The 22118-nt window shown below is 46.6% G+C and overlaps 1 protein-coding gene across 1 annotated transcript in view; it reads left to right on the top strand.

Annotated features, from left to right (window-relative positions):
* The window catches only part of PKP1 (plakophilin 1), a 48913-nt gene that overhangs the window by 15878 nt on the left and 10917 nt on the right, over positions 1–22118 (top strand). The window contains exons 3-11 of the mRNA XM_014946279.1: positions 1760–2184; positions 11513–11654; positions 13356–13563; positions 14305–14482; positions 16514–16628; positions 17840–17995; positions 18099–18275; positions 20415–20568; positions 21072–21258. Of these exons, the coding sequence (XP_014801765.1) occupies positions 1760–2184; positions 11513–11654; positions 13356–13563; positions 14305–14482; positions 16514–16628; positions 17840–17995; positions 18099–18275; positions 20415–20568; positions 21072–21258 (1742 nt within the window). The remainder of the gene's footprint in view (positions 1–1759; positions 2185–11512; positions 11655–13355; positions 13564–14304; positions 14483–16513; positions 16629–17839; positions 17996–18098; positions 18276–20414; positions 20569–21071; positions 21259–22118) is intronic.

The raw sequence follows: 22118 nt of genomic DNA, 5'->3' as shown, positions 1-22118 counted from the left end.
CCGCTGTGCTGCAGTACTAACAGGTTTTTTCTGTGTCCTCTGGAGTAAACGCAAAGAGAATTTGCTCCCCTTTTCTCCCCTTCCAGCAATTCACCTGTTTAGACACAAACTTGCAGAAAGCATGAAAACTACTCCAGAGTGGGACTCAAATGCCAGAGCCATCTGGGTATCAGCACAGCTGGACTAAAGGGTCTTTTCCTATCCGGATGGCATTCCTGCTGCGTAACCCCTATTAAAAGTTTTCAACCGTTACCTGTGCAACAGGGAGGATTCACTGCATTCCTGAAGATCAGTTTGTTAATGGAAATATTTGACTTAATTAATTAACATAATGACAATTCTGCAGAGTGTTGGAGACAGGAATGATGCTGAGTGTGCTCAGGGCTGGGATGCAGTCGGGGCAGAGCAGCGGGACTCGGGGTGAGCCTGCAGAGGATACCAATTTCCCTGTCACGTGGTGTTTCTAGGTTAGGAAATACAGAATTTTTCTTTCAGCAACATGAACTATTGCACCAGGCACAGGCTTTTCATACATTGTGCCTTGAACCTCCATGGAAATAATAAGGTGACAGTTTTGACTTTTGCCATCCAGCCCAAGGGAACCTTGAGTGGCTTTTGCAGACAGAGGCATCTGAAGCAAAGAGGCTTAGAGTTAGGGGAGAAAAAAATCCTTGGTCCAACAACAGACTGTGGATGAGCTTTCCCAAGATAAACTAAAGGGGGAAGGAGACGGCAGTTTTATTCTTTCATTCTTTTTATGCCTGTTTGCTGTATGTCCTGAACATCTGCTTGCCAATGTGCTGAGGTGGATGCAGTGGAAAAACTCAGTATCATGGGGCAAACAGCACTAAACCAGCTTTATTTATTTTCCTTTCTGGACTACACAGCTTAGTGACTCGTCCCTCACTTGGGTACAACCCTGCAGGCTTCCAGGTGCCAGCACTGACATCCAGAAGGTTTAATATTGCAAAAGAATATTGGATTCAGTCCTGGTGCACTTGGGGCAAATCTGGAGGATTTTTGGTGAAGGGGTGAGGACACTTTGAACTGACAGTGGGCCAGCTAAAGCCTTTTTTTCATGTGATTAATTGCAGTTGGGTTTTTTACTGTCTTTTATTCTCTTTTTTTTTTCTTCCTGGCTTAGTCATCTCAATTCTTACTGCATATCCCCCATTGTTCTCAGAACACCCCATTACATGAGCTGATACTACACACCTTGTAACTCATAAGCAGATATTCATTGTCTCCACTTGTTTCTTGGCATAGTGAGGTTCAAGAATCCCTTCTTACTGATTTTTCACTCCATTTACTTGCTTCCTAAGGAACTTATAGATGGAAGGGGACCGAAATAGCATAAGGAAATTAAAAATAAATGCAGGCAGTGCTGGAAGGTCAGAATGGGGCATCATTCTATGTGATGGCAAGAGATGTGATGTGAGCTCCTCTAATTACAGGTTGGGTTAGACCCATGTGTTGGAAATAAGGCATTATCTATGTCAGGGTCATGTTTGAGTTTTCAGTTCTGCTTTTACACTCCTGGATGCCACATCCTTATCATTAGGTGTCCCCAGATTTCAAGGGAAGCTTTGGCACCTTTGTAAGGGCTGCAGATGGGCTAATGTCCTGTCAATTTTGGACCACAAAAATACCCAAGAGGCACTTGGTAGCTGTGGCACCCACACAAGAGTGGGCTTGGCAATGTCAATCTGCAGCTCAAGCCTTCCCTAATTTTTCTGTCCCGTGTTTTCTCGTTGACCAGATGTACAATGGGACCCTGAAGCGGGACATGGAGAACCGTCGCTACAGCTCGTACAGCCAGATGGAGGGCTGGGGCAGCAAGCACTACAGCAAGGCTGTCTGCAGCCCCACCAGGGCTGGCAGCGACTACTGCTTCGTGCAGAACATCAAGAGCAGCCGGAGCGAGCCCGACCTCTACTGCGAACCGCCCCGGGGCACGCTGAGGAAGAGTCAGGTGGGGGGCCGGGCAGAGCACAAGGCCACCCTGAACCGCCAGAGCATCTACAGCAGCTGCAGCACCCAGCAAGGAACTTCCAGGACAAGTAAAAAAATGCCAGCACGGGCCCTCTCCTGCCCCTCGAGCAACAAGCCTGATGTGGTCTATGCCCAGCCCGTGATGAGCTGCAAACAGGACATGGTTTATGGACAGACTCAGTCCGGCTCCAAGTAAGTCTGCTGCCGCGGGATGAACCTGGGTAAATGTAAACATTTGCTGTGGAGGTCTGTCCATCAGAGGTAGTCACCTGAGCTGCTCTATAGCCACTGGAAAGCTAAGCTGCTCACCAGCACACACCATGCCTAATCGCATCCTGCAGTAGCGTCTAAAGTGGGTCAGATGAGTCACACTCTTAAAGGGCTTATTTCCTTTCATGGGCTATGGAGGGAAACCAACAGGACTGGCTCAGTGTATATATCTCTGCCGTAGCTGTCTGACGTTGGGCAAGATGATCCCCCAGTCCCTGTGGTGGTATTAGCCAACAGCTCCTCTGTGAGATGAAGGTGGGGAGGTGAAGAGCAGGAAGTCTGGTGTGCAGTTTGGGTGGCTCTCCTGCCTGTCAGACTGCTCTGATTTGGCAGAAAACAAGACTAAAATATCAACTAACTTTGAAGGAGTTGGCTCCTGAGAGCTTAAGTCAGAGCTGAGCTGAGAACCTGGTGAGCGGTTGTATTTACTCCTTTGTCTTTCCACCCAGCCCTTGTTTCATTTACCCAAAAGGTCTGATTTGGGTTCCAGAAAAAGATTGACTCAGAAATTGAAATAAATAGCCAAACAGGAATAATTTACTTAGCCAGGAAAGAGGAGGGAACGGAAGCTGTTCACTTCTTTCCTCTGCAGAGCATCAAGTCCCACTGGGATTAGAAATTATGTAAAGATGGAGGATGGTCCTTCATGCCTCAGTTAGCACCAGGTGCCTCCTTGTAAATATTGCCTACAATAACAGGGCATGTAAAACAGTGAGCTCAGACACTCCCAAGCTGATACAGCCGTGCAGTGCAGCAGAGTTCTCACTGAAAAAACCTCATGAGGTTCTAATGGCCTCAGAGTGATGTGGATTCGAAGCTGCCCTGATGCTGATGGCTCCACTGCCTCTGGCTCTGGAGCACCAACCATATCCTGCCATAGTCTGGGAAGAGATTTGTTCTGCGTAAGCCACAGTCTGGGAAGACTAGGGTTTGCATGTTTTGAACTGCGAAAGATTGTGATTCAAGGGTTCAAAGTTTTATTGGGCTGGAAAAGGAGAGTCTGCATCTTCCACAAACGTTCCCGGGGACTACTGCACTACCATTGCTGCACCATTGGCATAGAAGGCTTGCTCTGCATCAGCCCAGAAGTTACCACAACTCCCAGACAGATGTGGCAGCTTCTCACACAAACACTAGAAGCTTCCAAGCTCAGTCCTGGTGGTCCCTGGTCTAAAGGAGAATTTTCATATTGCAGTATAAGTGTGAGACTAATTCACAGGGCTCATGACCTTTGTTGTAACTCACACCAAAGACCTGAGACTGTTGAGCCGTTGACCCAAGGTGTGATGTAGATAATGAGAAAATCCCCTCCTCGGTCAGCAGTGTGAGCCAAATCCTGCCCTTTTTCACATCTGAATGTTGATTTCCAGATTTCTTTGGCTAATTTTCTGTTCAGCCTCCCTAGTTTTGTACTGAGTAGGAGAAATAAGTCCTAGGGTGTGTACGGCAAGAAATGTCACTTGCCTGTTAGCATGTTGTCATGAAGCTGTAGCTTCTTATGTGCCCAATTACTTCATGTTTAACACATGGGAAATTGGCCCTGGCCAACCCGGTGGCATTTTAACACATGGGAAATTGGCCCTGGCCAACTCAGAGCACCGGTGGCACTGTCATTGGCTTACTTTCAGAAGCTTTGTAAATCCTCTGGAACAGGAAAGAGAGACGTCACATAAACTGGAAGTAACTTGTTCTAGGGAATTTCTGACTAAAGAGCATAAAAGTGTAGTGGGAGGGATGGCAGAATGCTTAAACACAGAATTGCATCTGTCTTCTGCCAAGGGAAAATACTGCTTTGGAGAAGTTAGTCCCAGGCAGACAGGCTCTCTCAAAGCCAATCCTGCTCTGCATCGCATGGTGTTCATGAGTGTAGACTTAGCCATTGCTTTGGAAAGGTCACTTGAAGAATAATGGCAATTTCTGAAGAGAAGGAGAACTGCTGCTGTGAGAGGAACTCTCTCCAGCACTGGATGCCCTTTGGTTAGGGAGTGGCTCCATTTATACACTTCTTCTGGCTCGGGGCATGGCTCATCTGGCAGAACTGGTTCTGATGTGGAAATGTCGGGCTTCAAGTCGTCCTAGGCTCAGCTGGGGCTGTGTCCCCTGAGTAAATCTGATTTGGCTGGGGCACACCCCCCTGCTCTGCCTGAAACTCACTGTGGAGCTGGGTTAGTTGGGAGGGCAGCTTGTACAAAGATTTTTATTTTTTTTAAATCATTTATTTGGAAGGCTGTTAGCCCTTATACAGTGGCAGGTCACTGTTAGCCTTGGTCTATAGTGTGCTTTTGTTGGGAAAGGACCTTCGGAGATGGGTTAGGACCATACCTGGGCTCTCTTTGCTGTGTAGGACTGTTTCTGGCTGGAGGATTCTGCACTTGAAGAGCTTAATCTGCATTTGGGCAGCCTGATCTTTGAGCAGGGAGAGGTTTGCTTGTAGGCATCCCATTATTAACCTCTGTGTGCAGAAAGAGGGCTTAGCTGGGTAATAGCTGCTGTAGTTCCCTCTTTGGGGATCTGTCCTTCTTATTCTAGTAGCTCTTCAGGTAGAGTTTTTGCCTGTATAACAAGGACAATTTTGTGTTCAGTTTTCATGCTGCTAATCTCCTGTGTAGGTGGATATCTTGTCTGCAGGTTGGCAAACCACCTCTGTGAGCAAGGGAAGGGCTAGGTAGTTTCCAAGCTTTCAGAAGTGACCCAGTGGGGTGATTTCCATGGCTGTGAGAGGGATTACAGTGGGGCCCGTGATGCACTGGGTCTGTCTGTGGTAAAAACCTGCTCTGTGACTGTGGACAGTCTCAGTACTGGTTGAAGAGTGCTGCTTCTCGGGCGTCCTGTGCTACAGCTCTGGTCTCCTTGGATGGATTGAGATGAAAAAGGGGTCACTGGATGTTCTCAGGTAGTGAGAGTGACGTGTAGATATCAAAATACTGAGTAGGCAAGAACTGTCAAACTACCTGTACTGAACAGTCCCTCTGCGTTTGGTCACAAAGTTATTTAATTTCTGGAACTATTCTTGATTGTGTGATTGCTTCCATTTATCGAACTGGCTTCGGCTGTGTAAGACATGGAAGAGCTGTCTCTTTGATAACTATCTCTCAGAAGAGTCCTTCCTCTTACAGAAGCAACTCTAGTTGATGAAAGCACCTTTCCTCCAGCTAGCTGATGAGTAGATTAACACCTAAATGTTTTTTGGGAAAAAACATTCTGTGATTCTATGATAAACTAAACCACGATGTTGGGTTTTACTCACCCCATAGTATTATGTCTGGTGATGAAATCTGACTTTTGTACTGTTTTTTCAGACCAGGGGTACTGATCAGTGCTTAAACAGTACTGACTTGTTTTGAGAAACCTCCTCCTGAAGTATATTCTCTTCCACCACCCCTGTCGCTATGAACCTGCCTCAGTGAGAAGCCAGACCTTCTGATGTCCCTTCCAGACAGTCTTCTCTATAACCACTCAAGGGCTTAAGCCTTAGTAAGCATTATGTCATATCTGGAACAACATTTCCAAGCTCAGTGTATCTGTCTAGGCTCAGAAGTTCATGGGTTATTCTGGTGGCTCCTGACCAACGACAGATCTCAATGAGCAGTGCTCCCATTTTGCTAAGATACATCTCTCTGGAGTGAGTCCTTCTGCCTGACAGAGCTGGAGGGAGTCTCCTTGGTGTTCAGGGCTCCCTCTTCTCCCCAGAACCCTTCTCCTTTTTGGGCTCTTATGACATCCCGTAGATCTGAAGCCTTTCATCTTGGAAACTGGCAGCAACAGTGGTTTTAGCAACTGGTGCAGACGATGCATATTTGCCTGCTTTTAACCATTTCCTCTGATGGGTGGTACTTGCAACATGCTCCAAGTGGCAGTGTGTCATCTTGAGCCAGCCAGCTTTTAGCTAAATAACATGTTGCAATTCAGCCCAGTCAGGAAAAAAGTTTCTACATCCTCCTTGGTCATCAGGTAGCGATAACGAGAAGTGATAAAGGATGAGATGGTTAATGCATCCTAGAAAACTTGACTCTTTGTCCTCCTCCAGCTGGAACCTGAGGCACAGGAAAACTGTGGCTGCCACCGGCTGGCACTGTATTAGTTCTGCTTGCAGAGCTGTTGCAGGTCGTGCTTCAGATGCCACGTGCACATGGGACTGACAGCCCAGGGCCAGGCCAGATCATGACGTGGTGGTTGAGGCTCTGCAATAGTCTGTGCAGGTCAATGGTTATGTGCCCATCACTTCTCTGGGGGATGCCTGCATCAGAGCTGAGTGCCCCTGTTGCCCTTCCAGAGATGCCAACGGAGCTGAAATCTGAGGTAGGGCAGTGAGTTACCCCCTGACAAAGCCAGAGCTTCTCAGTTGACTTCAGGGGAAACCCAGGTGTCTGAGCTGGAGACATTGATGAGAGGCCAGACTAATCTCACCCCTCATGAAGGATTCAGGGTATTCTCATTTGTGAAGATGAGAGGTGAGCTGGGGTGTCTGCAGACATTCCCCAGCTTAAGGGTTGCTGATATAGATCAGGAGCCATTAATGGACACCTACAATATGAGTTGTCTCCCATAACACCACATGCACCTTTGGCCTCATTTTAAGACAAGGATGTGTTTCCCTTTGGTGTTCTCTGTATATGGGGGAAAGAGACTGAAACACCTCATTAAAGATCCTGTGAATGCAAGTGTCTCTCAAGGCACCTGGAAATACGTAATATCTTGGTGCTACTCTGTTAAAGGCCTTGAATACCCTGGGTGGCAGCTATGGAGGAGGCCGTAAAGCCTGGGGCAACCCTTTGGATTTTCCATATGGTCATATTTGTTTACAGTGATGCTGACTTGACCCCCGACAAGCTGCAGCAGCCTCCGTGAGCTTTGGCTAAAGTTCAGGGACAGTAAGTGTGTCACCTGTAACCACTCATTCCTAGCCAAGAGCTCAGTCTCTCTGGAAATACTATAAACAGCGAAAATAGTAAGTGTGTCACCTGTAACCACTCATTCCCAGTCAGGAGCTCAGTCTCTGGAAATACGATAAACAGCGAAAACATACCAAAGTTATTGGAAGACAGAAAAGGTACCAAGAGTGTTTTCTGACAGATCTCCTCTCTTTTGGGATAAAGGTGATCAGTATGAAAACATAAATTCACCAGGGCTATGCCACACAATGAAAGCAGAACCAAGTACCATGATAGGCACCTTCATTGTCTACAGTGATGCTGACTTGACCCCCGACAAGCTGCAGCAGCCTCCGTGAGCTTTGGCTAAAGTTCAGGGACAGTAAGTGTGTCACCTGTAACCACTCATTCCCAGTCAGGAGCTCAGTCTCTGGAAATACGATAAACAGCGAAAACATACCAAAGTTATTGGAAGACAGAAAAGGTACCAAGAGTGTTTTCTGACAGATCTCCTCTCTTTTGGGATAAAGGTGATCAGTATGAAAACATAAATTCACCAGGGCTATGCCACACAATGAAAGCAGAACCAAGAACCATGATAGGCACCTTCATTGTGTTCAAGGCCAGGCTGGATGGGGCTTTGAGCAACCTGGGATGGTGGGAGGTGTCCCTGCCCTGGGCAGGGGGCTTGGAACTCAATGGTCTTCAAGGTCCCTTATTCCCTTATTCTTATTTGGTAACCCAAACCATTCTATGGTTCTATGATTTTGGTTTATTCTCATTTGGGATAAACTGCCTCTAAAAATGACCATTTCTCAGTGCTTGTTCCTGGTGATGTGAACTTGTCTGCACTATGTGCTTGCATCCAAAGCAATCTCTGTGGAGCTGTGGGTGATGCTGTCCTGGTGGGGTTCATATTATTCCACATGGCAAGGATCCCCTCCTCCCTGGCTCAGTGTCAGTCTGTGCCCATCTTCCCTGGCACCGACCCACTAAGCAAAGGCTGAGGGGAAGTTTCAGCTGAGCTTTCAGTGGCATCAAAACCTTGGTGCCATGTCCCAGGGGCGGACATGGCTGTTTGTTGTGGAGCATGGATATCCATTTTGCTCCAGTGTGGCCTGACTCTGGAAGGCTTGGATGTGCCAAACAGTTTTGAGTGTTTTCACTCTGATTTTGTTAATGAATAATGGAATTTGTTAGAGTTTTCTGGCTTCCTCCTCACCCAGGGCTTGTAGCCCTCACTACCAGGACAGAAAGTTAGACCTGGTTAACACAAACCAATCTGCTAATTCAAAGTGACAAAAGGTGTTAGTATCAAATGAGGGACTTTGCCTTTCTGTGATACCAAGGCTCTTAAGTATTTGTTTCCCTTCTACACCTGAATCTGATCATCTAATTTGTCTCCTGTTGAATCACTTCTAATTGAGGTCTCTCCCTATTCTGATTGCTTCTTTCTTGTGGAAGAAGAACAATCTTTGGAGCTCTTCCTACCAGGCACATTGGCCCAGGTTGGAGATGGCCATAGTCCAAGAATTTGTCTTGGAGTAGGCTCTTGTTCTTGTAGTGTAGATCTGGTTAGGAATATCCCTGACTGGCTGATGAACAATCTTCCATTAGCATGGGCTTTGCCAGGGTGATTATATTTTCAGGCAGAAGAAATCACTGCTGCTTCTTGGGCGGCACAACTGAGCCTGGCTGCTCACCCTCTGTGAACTTCTCCTGTTGATGAGCCAGCAGGAGAAACAGAATCTTCCCCATCTTTTCCCATGCAGAACTGGACCCAGATGCCTAGTTTTCCCCTGCTGAAGGAGTATTTGGATCCCTTATGGAGTGGATGTGTAGAAAATTGCCTTCCTTGAGTAGCCGGACCAAGTATAAAACCTTCTTTCTCCTAAAAAGTGCACCTTATTTAGGGGTTTACTTAATTTGGTAAATTAAAAAGAAAAAAAAAAAATCACCATGACTACATATGCTGCATGGCCACTGACCTGGTGCTTTTATTAATACACCTGGCTCCCCACACTGCCAGCCCAGGTCTGCATTCTCAAAGGACAAGTCTCTCTGGTGCTACTCACGCTGGAATCACCAGTGTCTCAGCTCCATTGTGTGTCTCGGCAGCATGAAAAGCACAAGAGAAAATCACAGCATTCTGGACCCGAACCAAAGATTTCTGATATTCCATAGTTTCTAGTTTAAACTTTGTCTTTCCAGTTTTGTGTTTCGTTGTTGCAAGTGTAATGGAAGTTTCTTGGAGCCAAGTTTTGGTAGAGGTTCAAACTGATGAAAAATAGTACGATGACGTGATGCTTTATTGTTAGTGTAGAAATAAAAGTGGAACGATGTTCATCTAACCTTAGACATTGAATGGTTAAGGTCCAGTCCAAGACAGTCGACATTGAATGGTTAAGGTCCAGTCCAAGACTGTTGTCTATCATTCCTGTGTACCAACAGAGGCAGAGGTATCTCCAGAGGCCAGGTCTTCCTCCTGTCTTAGGAAAAATGTCTAAGACACAAAAGCAAGTTGTTCTTTGGAAGCAGCTACTTCTCTCCATTGACTGCACAGGCGCTTGAATGAGTAATTTAAACTGGGTGCAACTTTATACCAGTGAGGGTAAAGGAGACAAAACAGTCTTTCATGCTGTCTACCAGTGTCACAACATAATTGTTGGCTTTTCATGTTCTGTATGAAATTTGCTATAGAATTGTGGATATTTATGTCCTGGTTTAAGGTAGAACGGAACTGGCCCGTGCTGTGCGGACGTGATCCTTTGGATGCTTAAGGACAAAATGTTTTATCTTATTGTAAGCTGCTGGTGGTGGTCACCACACTTGGGTGTCCTTTCTAGACCTTTATTAACATTTATTTGGCACAATCAAAATGAGTCTGCATATTCCATGCCTGAAGAAGCCACTCCCTCATAGTAATATTTAATACTTCAAAGGTTTATTTAAAGAACTTAGTAAATAACATTGTTTGGTTATCTATCGGATTGTCTGAAGATGATCAGCCCTTCTACATAGTCACTCACTCGTATGACATGGAGCAAGAGCTCAGGTACAAATTAATGTGGTTCAAAGAGGAACTGATCTCTCGACCTCTAGGTAAAATTCCCCATCAGTTGCAACTAGATCCTGAAGAGGGAATAACATCCATCAGACACAATGATGACCCGGTTGTCCCAGCAGAGCCCCCATACTTTCTGATTTCATGCACTTAACAAAGCATTTCCCATTTGCATCCCATCACTGCTGAAATAGTAATAAGCAAAGAGGAGTCTGGGGTTAGACCCTTCTCAGTCCTGAACCTTGTGTGGTCGTTTACTCTGATGCAAATTAATGACAACACTGTTGATGTGAGTGGAGATCCTGCTGCAGCCAGCTGCACGCCTAAGGCACAAGGATGCTGAGAAGAGACAGTAACTTTTATTAGACTGACTGATATAACTGAAAACACTGACAAGCTTTGAGCTTGACAAGTTCAGAGCTCCTTCCTCAGCCTGAAAGGTTTTACACTTTTCTAACCTTATGTGGTTAAAAGATCACAGATGATGCTAAATTAGTACAACCCAAAGAGAGCAGGACCTTCATATTTCCAAACAAGTGGACAAATCTTGGGGTGTTTGGATTTTTCCCAAGACTTCAGCCCTGCTTCAAGCCGGAGGTATTCATATCCTTCCTCTGGAGTCTGTGGGCACATTCTTTACCTATAACAGGGGATGATGAGAGTGGCCAACTTTTATGAAGAGCTCGATTACCACCCACGTAAACATAACCTGGGAGCTGGATGTCTCAGTGCTATTATTAGTATTTCATAAACTCAGTATTTGTCCATCCCATCACTCCAGACATGCCTGTCGCCTTTTCCTAAGGGATCTGCTCCAGCCTCCCGAGACCATCAGCTGCTCTCGCATTTTTGCTTCCACCACATCTCACATCAAAGGCTCACATGCTGTGGGAAAAGGATCTGCCTACCTAGGACAATTAGGTTGTCCTAATAACCTGACGGACGGTTTCACTCTTGTCCACTAATTCTGTTATTTAAGGAACAGTGAATACTAGTTCTCCGTTCATTAAACCTTCCACTTTAGACACGATTAGACATCTCAGACCTCAACCGAGCTTTTATTTTCTGTCTCCTTTCCTTCTGGATAAACTGGCTCCATAATTTATTGGGTTAGTGTCCTCCACTGTATTTTTTCTGCTTTTATATTCTGTGGTTTTTTGAGACAGAGAAATGCACTAGGGGTGCACCATGTGGTTTATATGGCGATGTGATAATATTTGACATTTTGTAATTGATTCCTTCCTAATAATTCCCAGTACTGGCATAGCCCTTTTGGCCAAACACTCAACCAATACTCTATTTCTCTTTAACACAGAATATGTGGTGATGAGATAGATGGTACAATGACCATCCAGAAAGCCATACAGCTTCTGTGCTCCTCTGATGACAAATACCAGGCCATGGGTGCTTACTACCTCCAGCACACCTGCTTCCAGGATGAGTCGGCCAAGCAAGAGGTGAGCAAACTCCTTCTGAGCTCTGCTGCCACACGGGGTGTGATGGCACGTGAGATGGATGAAACTGATTTTCCTCTACCAAAGATCCATAGGTCCCCTTGATTTTCATGATGGAGCCTTATACCTCATTAGGAGGTACCACACTCAGGAATTAATTAAGTAGTTTTTTCAACTGTTAGCCACCATTTTCTCTTAATAGCAGTCAGTCAGGATTTTAACACAAGGGAGTAGTTACCAGGCACCAGAGGAGACTGTGTCCACGTTATCACCAGAAGTTGCTGTGACACAAATTGAGAGGTTTTGGTGATACGGGAGCTGCCATCGGATGCAGTGTCCTCTTCTGGAAGGGATTGCAGCCTGTTCCATGGGAATCTTTTGCTATCTCAGAGCCGCAGTGTCAGAGCCACACAAAATTGTCCTAAATCCCACTGTGGTCTTCGTTGTGCATTGCTCAGTGACATTTCAGCCATTTTCAGCCTTCTAAGCCAAGGGGTTAATTTGTAATCACGTACAAAGATATTTGGTCAAACAGAAGCCCCTCTCATAGAGCAGCTTATTTTTATCATGCTCTTTCTCTTCGATTACTAAACTTATGCCAACACGCAGCAAAGGAGGCAGCTCAAGGATGGATCTGCCGTGGCAAGATTGTCACAGAAGTTTATCCCACCCTGGTGTGTTTGCAGTCATGCCAGCATGGGTCTATCAAGATGCCAGCCCTATAGAGGTGGCTTCCCGTTTCCCGGCACAATGGTGCATCCGGACATGCTGGCACAGCGTGGGGCTGTTCCTCTGTGCCTTTGCTGCAGCTGAACCCAGGGCAGGTACCCCAGCCCACATTACAGTCACTAATTGTGGGGTGGCCACACCCTTCGTTACCGTTGAAAACAGTCTCTGAGCACTGGGCTGTCCCATCGCTTCCCAGAAAGATATGTCAGAGCAGGTATGTGAGTCATCCCAGTGCACACTTGTTTTCTTTCCTTTCTAAAAGGTGCTTATTCATTTTCTATTGTCAGCAAATCTCCAGCCGATGGGTTGGTTTGTGCCAGAAGGGGCTCCATGCGGGATCATGTCCCCAGGAGACCTGGTAATACATCCCCGTCATTTTGAGGAGCTCAGCTGAAAGAATTTGCCTTTGGACCTCTCTGGCCTGTGTGTGGTGTCCTGCAGGTTGGGTTCACACCCTTTTGTGATGCTGCCCCTGTTGAGTAGGGCCCAGTACTGCTTCTGGCTGACCCTGAGGGTGTTTACACTGCACCATGACCATCCCTCTGAGCTCAGCCTGTGATTTCAGGATGCAGATAAATTACCACATCATGTCATTGCATTATTGTAAACGGCCTCTACAGAAAGGCAGAGCAACATTTTCATCCGATGCAAACTGATGGAAGAAGGTGAAAGTTTGTGGGACCCAGCACATTTACATCTAGCAAAGGGTTCAGTCCATGGCCATTACTCACAGACATCCACTTCTAGAGTTTAAGCTCCAGCCTCAAGGCCAGCACCTTTATTTTCATGACCCATGGCCTGAACCAGATATGCCATCTGCAAGGTCTGGCCAGCCATTACTGCCACCTCTGCTTTCCCAGCTGCCCTGAGTGTGTACCATGTTGACTCCTTGCATTGCCATGGCAGTTCTAGTTGTCCCCATCCCAGTGACGTTCTGCACACCACGCTGATGGCAGCATGTCTTTCCCGGTGCAGGTCTATCGGCTGGGGGGAATCGCCAAGCTCGTCGAGCTGCTCCGCAGCCCAAACCAGAACGTACAGCGGGCAGCAGCTGGAGCCCTCCGAAACTTGGTCTTCAAGAATCCAACCAACAAGATAGAAACCCGGCGGCAGAATGGGATAAGGGAGTGTGTGAGCCTTCTACGGAGGACAGGGAACACTGAAATACAGAAACAACTGACAGGTACACAGCAGACTGCTCAGCCCTCAGCAAGGACCATGCTCCTCCCCACCTGTGGTCCATGTTGCTCCAGCACGCAAAGGGCGAGTAACCATGGTGCTGCCATACCACAACGAGGATGGTTTACACTCCTGTCTCACCAAATGGCAACCTGAAACAGAAAGCAGAGGAGGCCTTGGCTCTTCAATGTCCCATAAGGGTTCCTCACATCATAAGTGCCTATTGGGGAGCACCTGCCCCAGGTTTCTCCCCACCAGGTCACCCTGCCATTTGCATGCCTTCCTGCACCGTATATCCCCGTGCTGTTCCCAGGGAAGGCCAAGGGTGCTGGCAAGCCCAATACAGTTGGGCGGGTTATCTCATTGATGTCCCACCCTTTCTTGAAGGATTGTTGTGAGTTTGTTGGTGCAGCTCACCCTCAGGTGTGATTGAGGTCTTGTGTGCAAGTCTTTATGAGATCCCTGGAGAGATGCCTTCCCCCTGTAACCTAATGGCAACAAACACCAATTCTGGAAGGAGGGAGGATGCTTAGATGCCCACCTCCACATGATACCACACTCCTGGTGCCCATCCTGCCTGTCTCCCATGGGGATGGACAAAGACTTGGGTTTAGCACAGCCTCTGCACCCTTAGTTCAAAGAGGGATTAAATAGGACTTCATTTCTGGAATTAGCTCTGACCTGAAAGAAAGTTTCTAATGCATGGTGACCCTCTGCTTGAGCTTGTCTCCCACCTCCTTCCTAGGACTGCTCTGGAACCTCTCCTCCACTGATGAATTAAAAGAGGAGTTGATACAGGAGGCCCTCCCCGTCTTGACAGACTGTGTTATCATCCCTTTCTCTGGCTGGTCTGATGGCAGTTGCAATAGGACAAGAGAAATTATTGACCCAGAAGTATTCTTCAACGCTACAGGCTGTTTGAGGTGAGTCATCAAGCAGGGACTTAATGTAGATTGTGCCTGTTGACAAAAGCTGAAGCTGCCTAAATTCCCTTACAATAAGCTAAACACATGCTCACTGCAATTGTATTAATACAAAGTTCACCTGGAGAAAGTTTTCCTAACTAAGAGAAAGTGCAGAAAAAAATACATGTGGAACTTGACACTTTTTGCCATTAGATTTCTGAGGCTTCCAGAGAAAATTTTGGTTGCTAGAAAACAAACCGGTTTGGAGTTCAGGTAACAAAAAGTCAGAATTCTCTATGTGGGGTAAACAAGCATTTTCCCACTGATTTAATAACTGGTTTAGTACAGAACCGTCCCACTGCCCTGGACTTTTCCTGGCTCATTTCACCAGTCAGGTCAGCTACAAAACGGGAGGTACAGATTGAGCCCAGAGTAGTTTATTTTTTTCACGGGAAAGCCGGAGCCCTTTTGTAGAGGATCTTCGCCCTGACTTGCTGTTTCTCCTACCGCCCTCCTCCACTTGGATGCAAGTTCCTTGTCTCACTGGGAACAAGTGGGGAAAAAAAAAAAATACCCTGTATAATTAGGTACTTTCATCAACTGAAGCTCTCCCCGAGGGAGCGCAGCACCGACCGCACCCTTACCAGACATGCAGCCAGTAGGAGCTGTATCTGCTTATGAAACGAAACGGGTGAATACGGTAGGGGCCTTTTGAGACGTGATACTATCGTCTTCTGTGGCTGGGAACTGTGTCTGAAAGATAGCAAGCGCTGCTCCCTTCCCTCTCTTGGAAGGCACCTTCCCCCTCTTGGAAGGCACCTTCCCCGTGCAGTTGCACATTGGGATGTGAAGTGTATGTTACGTACAAGGTGCTCCACTTTTAAGACCATCTCAAGCCACCAATGCCACAAAATACTCTATGAAAATGAGGGGAACAGTACGAAGACGGCTTGTGGAGCTCTCCATGGAGTTTAACTCAAGGCAGGCTCTGTCTTCTGAGACTTACCCCAGTCTGTGGCAGCAACATCCAACACCCCCAGTGAAGACTGATGGAGGCAGGTCAGGGAGGGAGCTCAAAAGGCTGGGGGGAGCAGAGCTGGGGAGCAAGGTGAGTGAGGAAAGCCAGGGAGGTTGGGTCTGGAGCCCCTGCTCCAAGGGGTGAGCCGGGATTGCTCTGACTCACTGCCCTGCCACATCATAACGCAGAGATGAGAACAGCCTTGGGTTTGCCCTGGGCTTGAGCCATTGCTGCTCAAGCATTTCTGGATTGCAGATGAATTCATGTTAATGAGGAGGCTGCAAATCACAGTGAACATCAAATCCAGTTCTGGAACGCCTGGAGTGAATATCTCACAACGACTGCCAACCTCTTTGTTTTTCATTTGCAAGCTACAAGGCAATAAAACAGGGAAGAAAAAACCCAACAAAACAACAAAAAATAATTTCCTGTTACTGGAAAAACTCCTCTGTCCTGGCAGCAACCAGTGCCGGGGAGTACATTACAACACTACAAACTGGTCAATCCCTCTGGTCAGAGCGGTTGCTGCTCTGCAGCAGCTCTGCCCCTGTTTCCCACACAAACATTGCTGTTGACCCCTGTAGCTCCAGGCTTCCACCCATACGTGCCTTCCTGATTTTCACAATAATCCTAGATGGTCTTTGTTCAGGCTTCTCTTTGGAAACACCTCCAAGGAGTCGATGAGTCTGTGTAAAGTCATATGCATAGCTTCTAAAGCAAAATACTGCTGATAGTTGCTCTTACTGGGAGGATGTCTTCTATGGAGGATGTCTTCTATGCAGAGGTCCTTAAGAGGATATTTTCCTAGATTAACTCAATCCTGAAGAGAAACAAGAGAGCTATGCACCAGTGCTGTCCTACAGAAGTGCTCCAAAATGAGAGCAGTACACCAGCCTTGCTGAATCTACAAAAATATCCTTAAATTCATTTTCAGCCATAGCCAGAACAGATCCCATAGAGACTAGTAAGTGAACCCGACTAATCCTCTCTCCTCCTACTCTACTGACATGCTCTGTGATGTCTTTCTTCAGAAACTTGAGTTCTGCAGACATGGGGCGCCAGACCATGAGGAATTACCCTGGCTTGATCGACTCAGTCATGACTTACTCCCAGAACTGCGTGGCTTCTAACCGACCTGATGATAAGGTACCAGATGTTCACCCCGAGCTGTTTGCTAGAGCTCAGCCCCGTAGTTAATAACTGCAATTTTGGGAATATCTCAAAATCCCTTTCAAACAAACACAGAGGGAACTGGACTGTTTCTTACTGCTCTTATCCTTCCAAATCCCAGTGTGATCTGTTGCAGGGTTGCAAGTCCTCTGGGCCTGAAGTAGAGGTGGGTTTTACAATTTTCCTTTGCCAAACACAGACACAGGGCAAAATATTTTGGCTCCTGAGCCCCCACTATGCTTTCCTCCCATCCCCTCCCACCGTGGGATCCTTCCAGTGTCTTAACCTCCATCTCTTGCTCTTCCACCACCACATCTCTTTGTCCAGAAGGACTCAATTATATAACCCCCAGACTGGCACCACATTCAGCAAGAAGCCAGGAACTGGCATCTCTTTGCCAATTCCTTCCTTAACTGTGACTTTGATTGCTATGTGTAAATGGCCCTTAGCTTGGACACATTGGTGTTTGTAGCCACATTTTCAGATGTTAAAACCTGTGATACCAGCCAGACACCCAAAGGTCCTCAATGCCCAGCAAAGTGCCAAAATTATTTCAAATGACCTCAGGATTGAGCAAATCCTCTTTTGGGGAGGGATTTTGCAAGAAGACAACTTCGAACAACACATACTGAACACAGCTCTTTGGAAATATAACTGTGTGTTTTGGTGTTGGTTAGAGGTATCTAGTGAAGATCCTCCCTTGCTCTTTACATTGGGCACTCAGGCATCCAGGTGAAGGAGGCCTAAAAGCCTGTTCTTGGTAAAAAGTGTCCCCTAATCTGTAGCTGTGGCATGGATAAAATCATTGAAAGTTGACTGTGGCAAGAGGAAGACTTTCAGGATCTGGCATTTCATGGTGTCAGTTTGATCTAACCACCCTCTGCACTCTCTTTTCCTGTTTATCACCACGTCTGTGGCAATGGGACCTAACAAGGTTCACTGAGTCAGTCAGCTCAGAGATCCACAACACAGTATTTGGGCTATGTGGCCCTTCATTCAAGTTTACTCCACCTCCTTCTTCTCTCCCATCCATTGTTACCTTAAACAGAGTCAGGAGTTTATATAGTATAACTACGAAAAAGCCAGTTGTTGTATGGTGTACGTCCTCTCTGTAGCTAGAGCAGGTGCTGCTCCATATTTTTCTGCCTAATATCATGCTTGCTTTTTTATTCTGGTGGTGATTTCAGTCTGTGGAGAATTGCATCTGCATCCTGCACAACCTCTCTTACCGCCTGGATGCCGAAGTTCCCAACAAATACACCCAGCTCAACCACATGGCCCGGAGTGTGTATATGGACAAAACTCTCACAGGCTGTTTCAACAGCAGGAGCGGTAAAATGGAGGTAAGATGCACCACAGAGAGCTTGGAAATCTGGTATTCAGCCCCAGGCAGGGGCTGCAAGTGAAGAGCAGGATCTGAGCTTTCAGTTTTTCATCTCCTTGTAGAATGATGAGTACGGCGTCCCCCTTCCTGAGGAGGATTTTAAACCCAAAGGACCCAGCTGGCTCTACCACTCTGATGCCATCCGCACCTATCTGTGCCTGATGGATCACAGCAAGAAGGATGCCACCTTGGAAGCTTGTGCTGGAGCTTTGCAGAACCTCACTGCCAGCCGAGGACTGGTAAGTGCTCCTCTCCACACATCTTTGGTCAAAAGTGTCAACACCTTATAGTAATTGACAAGGGAAATAACCTCACTGCCAGCCGAGGACTGGTAAGTGTTCCTCTCCTCCACACACCTTTGGTCAAAAGTGTCAACACTTTACAGTAATTGACAAGGAAAACATCCTCCTTAAACCTCAGGGCACTATTGCAAGTCTTTCCACAGTGGATGCTCCAGCTGAGGTACTGATTAATGGCAAAAATGGGGTCTCATGGGGTCTATCATCAGCATCCCAAGGTCTATCCCACTTTCCAGCAGCTTCTCAAGCTTGGTCATACCACCAGTGTCTATTGGTGCCCTCCTCCCAGGACATCGGTGGAGATGTGCACAGATGTGCACATGTGGACAGATGCCACCAAAGCAAAGAGAAAGGATGTGTGCGTGCCACCGCCTGTGTGTGTTTTTTAAGTGGGAGGTGGCTCTAATAACAGGGTGGGTTGTGCGGTGGATTGTGGCTTGTCCTCACATCAGAGCTGCTTGTAAAATAGCGTTGATAGATGTCCTAACCCGCAGGTCTGGCAGCGTGGAGGTGACAGGGCTGCCTGACGCCGTGGGTATTGCAGGAGGTAGGGCACGGCGAGGGCCACGTCACGACAGCAGCTCTGCTGTGCCCAATATCGCTCCCCTGGGCATGTCCTCGCAGGCTGCCTTCACGTGGACAAACCTCGACTTGTCTGTTTGTGTCGAACTTCATCAATTCCAATTTAAATAAGATGGCTAGGGAGATAAAAAGATAATTATTTCATACGTAGGAGAGGCGTGTCACGTGTGCAAAGTGTTCCACCCAGAAACATGGAGTGACTCACGAAAGGAGCCTTCGCTGCTGGGACAGCATTAACCTGCCAGCTCTAATCTCCTGGGAGCCTTTGTTACAAGTCTGTCAATGTGAAATACGTTGGGAACCCCTTTTTTTTTTTTTGGCAGTTTAACTAAACAGTAGCACTGACAAGGTGGAGAGAGGCTGTCGCAGTATGGGCAGAGCTGATCAGAGAAACGGGGCTGGAACTCCATGCTCCGTGGAAACAAAAAGTCTTTCAGCAATCAAGATCATTACACAAGAATGTCTTTTGGGCAGGGGGGGAGAAAACAAACAAACAAAAACCAGCTCTGACAGTGTTGAAGCAACTTATTTCAGCCTTCCGGAAGGGAATGGTTGGAATTTGCCTGGATGTACAAAAGTGTCTTCTCCTTTCAAGGGTCTTATTCCAGCTCAGAGCTGGAGTTGGGGTGGGTTTCTGGGTTTGCTGTCACAAGGAAAGGAAAACTGAGGACAAGCTTGCAAAGCTTACTGGAACCCTTAATCTTATAGAAGAGAGCTCTCAGTCTCTTCTCAGACTCAGGTTTAGACATCCCAGTCCTGCTGGTGTGGATCTGTCATGTGACACATGTGCCTCCTAGAGCATGGGAGGGAAATTCTGTCTCAGTCCATTGGAAGGCTGGTTTCCTTCCAGCACGTTCCCTCCATTCCATGTCACTGTTGATGGACAAATGTCACTGGTGGTGCAACAATCTCCAGCAGCCTTTCTGGTGGGGCAGTAGCTAGAAATCCACTTTAGACTCCACAAATAAGGGGGCAATTTATTAAGGGTATGTGCTTCAACACCCATGAACACTCATCTGCACTGGCTACATCCTGAGATCTTCCAGATTTACATAAGGAAACACGAGATCAGGATCCAAGAAGAGTATTTTGGGTCTTCAGCTTGTTTTTTAAAGGTATCATTAGCTGTTCCTATTCCAAAGCAGCCTATTACTTGTGGCACGTCAGGGAGCTGCGAGGGCGTTGTGCAAGGGCAAGGGCAACGGGTTCAGGAAGGTAAAACTTCTCCAGCTTATGGGAATATCAGTTGGGTGAGCAACTGTCCCCCCTCAGGCTCCAGAAAGAGAAGTCTGTACCACAGAGGATGAGAGGCTGACTTTGCAAATGGCTGTGGAGAAGAGGGATAAATGGCAAAGTAAGTGGGATCACGGTAGCAGAAGAAGGTATTATATAGATGTTTATTTTATAGTGTAGTCATGTTTGTCTGGCCCTGTACATCATTCCAGTTGTGTCCTCCCAGCATTAGAAGTCATGAGACATCTCTCTTCTGTCTCCTAGATGTCCAACGCAATGAGCCAAATGATTGGTTTGAAGGAAAAAGGTTTGCCACGCATAGCACGGCTCCTCCAGTCCAACAGCTCTGAAGTTGTCCGGTCTGGGGCTTCTCTGCTGAGCAACATGTCCCGGCATCCTGTTCTCCACAAAACCATGGGTAAGTAATTCCCACTAACAGTGGAATCCAGAACAATGTCTAGTTTCTAACCCTCTAACCTCTGCCCACCGTGCTTTGTAAACCCCACAATAGGGTTTAACCAAGCTCCAAAACTGGGCAAAGCAGTGTCCGTTCTTCTGGCCAAAAAGGACAATTTCAGATTGTATCTGCAGGCTTAATTAACAAAATGTGTGCTATCTCAAAGTCCCTACAAGCATGTTGTGTGCTTTATAAATAATGACAAATCTGCAGCATCGTGAGGATGATAGTATTTTGGGATATGAGTTGGACTTGACTACCCATGACTAATATCATTGCCCTTCCAGAGGCCTGCAGCACTCATTTTGTCTCTGAAAATCAAACAATGACAATTATGCCATTACTGTCCAACATTATTACTGCCCCCTTCCAGAGATAACACTACATTCTTATATTGAATAGCGCTAACATAAACCTGTGCTGGGTTTTATTTAAATGTTGATTGGAACATTCCACCTCTTTAGCTCACCAGGTGCTCCCAGATGTATCACGTCTCCTGTCATTCCAGTCTGGAAATACCAACAGCTATGGCGAGATCATGACATCAGCTTGTTACACTCTGAGGAACCTCATCATGTCCAACCCACACCTGGGAAAGTCTTACTTGACAAGCAACATGCTAAATAATGTAGTAAGCCTGTGCCGAAACGGGTGAGTCTGGGGCAGAAGGCATGGAGAGGGTCATGCACAGACATTTTTTGAGCCTGTGCACTCTGTGCAAAGCCACATTAACCCCAGAGCCTTCCCAATGCCCTTCAGAGCCATAGTAAAGCATAATTCTTTCCCTGTGCTTGTAAATTGAGAGCGCCAAAAAAATTCAAGCATGTTGGTAGACACCAGGCATGAGCAATCCATGGTGGGGTTTGTAAAGGGGCCTCAGGAAATTTGCTGGCTGAATTTTAGGGAATTCTAAAATTAACTGAAGGATTGACATCTTAAACCCTGTTAAAAATTCCATCCCTCAAAACAGGGGATGTGAATACACAGCCTGACTCCCTGGGGCCTGGTCTTCCCCCTCATGGTGTCCTTCAAACCTAGTCGTGAGGGTCAGGTCTGAAGTTCACGCACCTCTGAGATAATGGGATTGTGTTTAGCTTTAATGTTCAGATTTGTTCATCCTACAGTTGGAATATCCACCTCAAGTGGCAAAGATGCAGCTTTGATAAAGTGTGTGTAAATATACATACATTTATAAGTACTTCCTCTGGTCTATTCACATCTGTTTTACAGCAACTGAGCAATCCCAACATATTTTACCACCTTTTCTTTTAGGACTTGGTTTCAGATTTGATGGTAGTGATTTTGTCCGGCTTGTTATCCGTACTCCCCACAGACTGTGCAAAGGCTTGTCACCTCTTGCCATACTATATGTTCATTTCTGGCCCAACGGGTGTTAAACTTACATGGTCTTTGACCAAGTATTCTCCTTCCTAGACTTTCACCTCTCCTACCATCTTTCTTTGTTTTAAAATACCTCATACAAGTAACCTATTGTTTTCTGTTGTGAAAAG

This window comes from Calidris pugnax, unplaced genomic scaffold (genome assembly GCF_001431845.1).
Source record: "Calidris pugnax isolate Ruff unplaced genomic scaffold, ASM143184v1 scaffold116, whole genome shotgun sequence".
NCBI lineage: Eukaryota > Metazoa > Chordata > Aves > Charadriiformes > Scolopacidae > Calidris > Calidris pugnax.
This window is presented reverse-complemented; position numbering and strand designations above follow the sequence as displayed.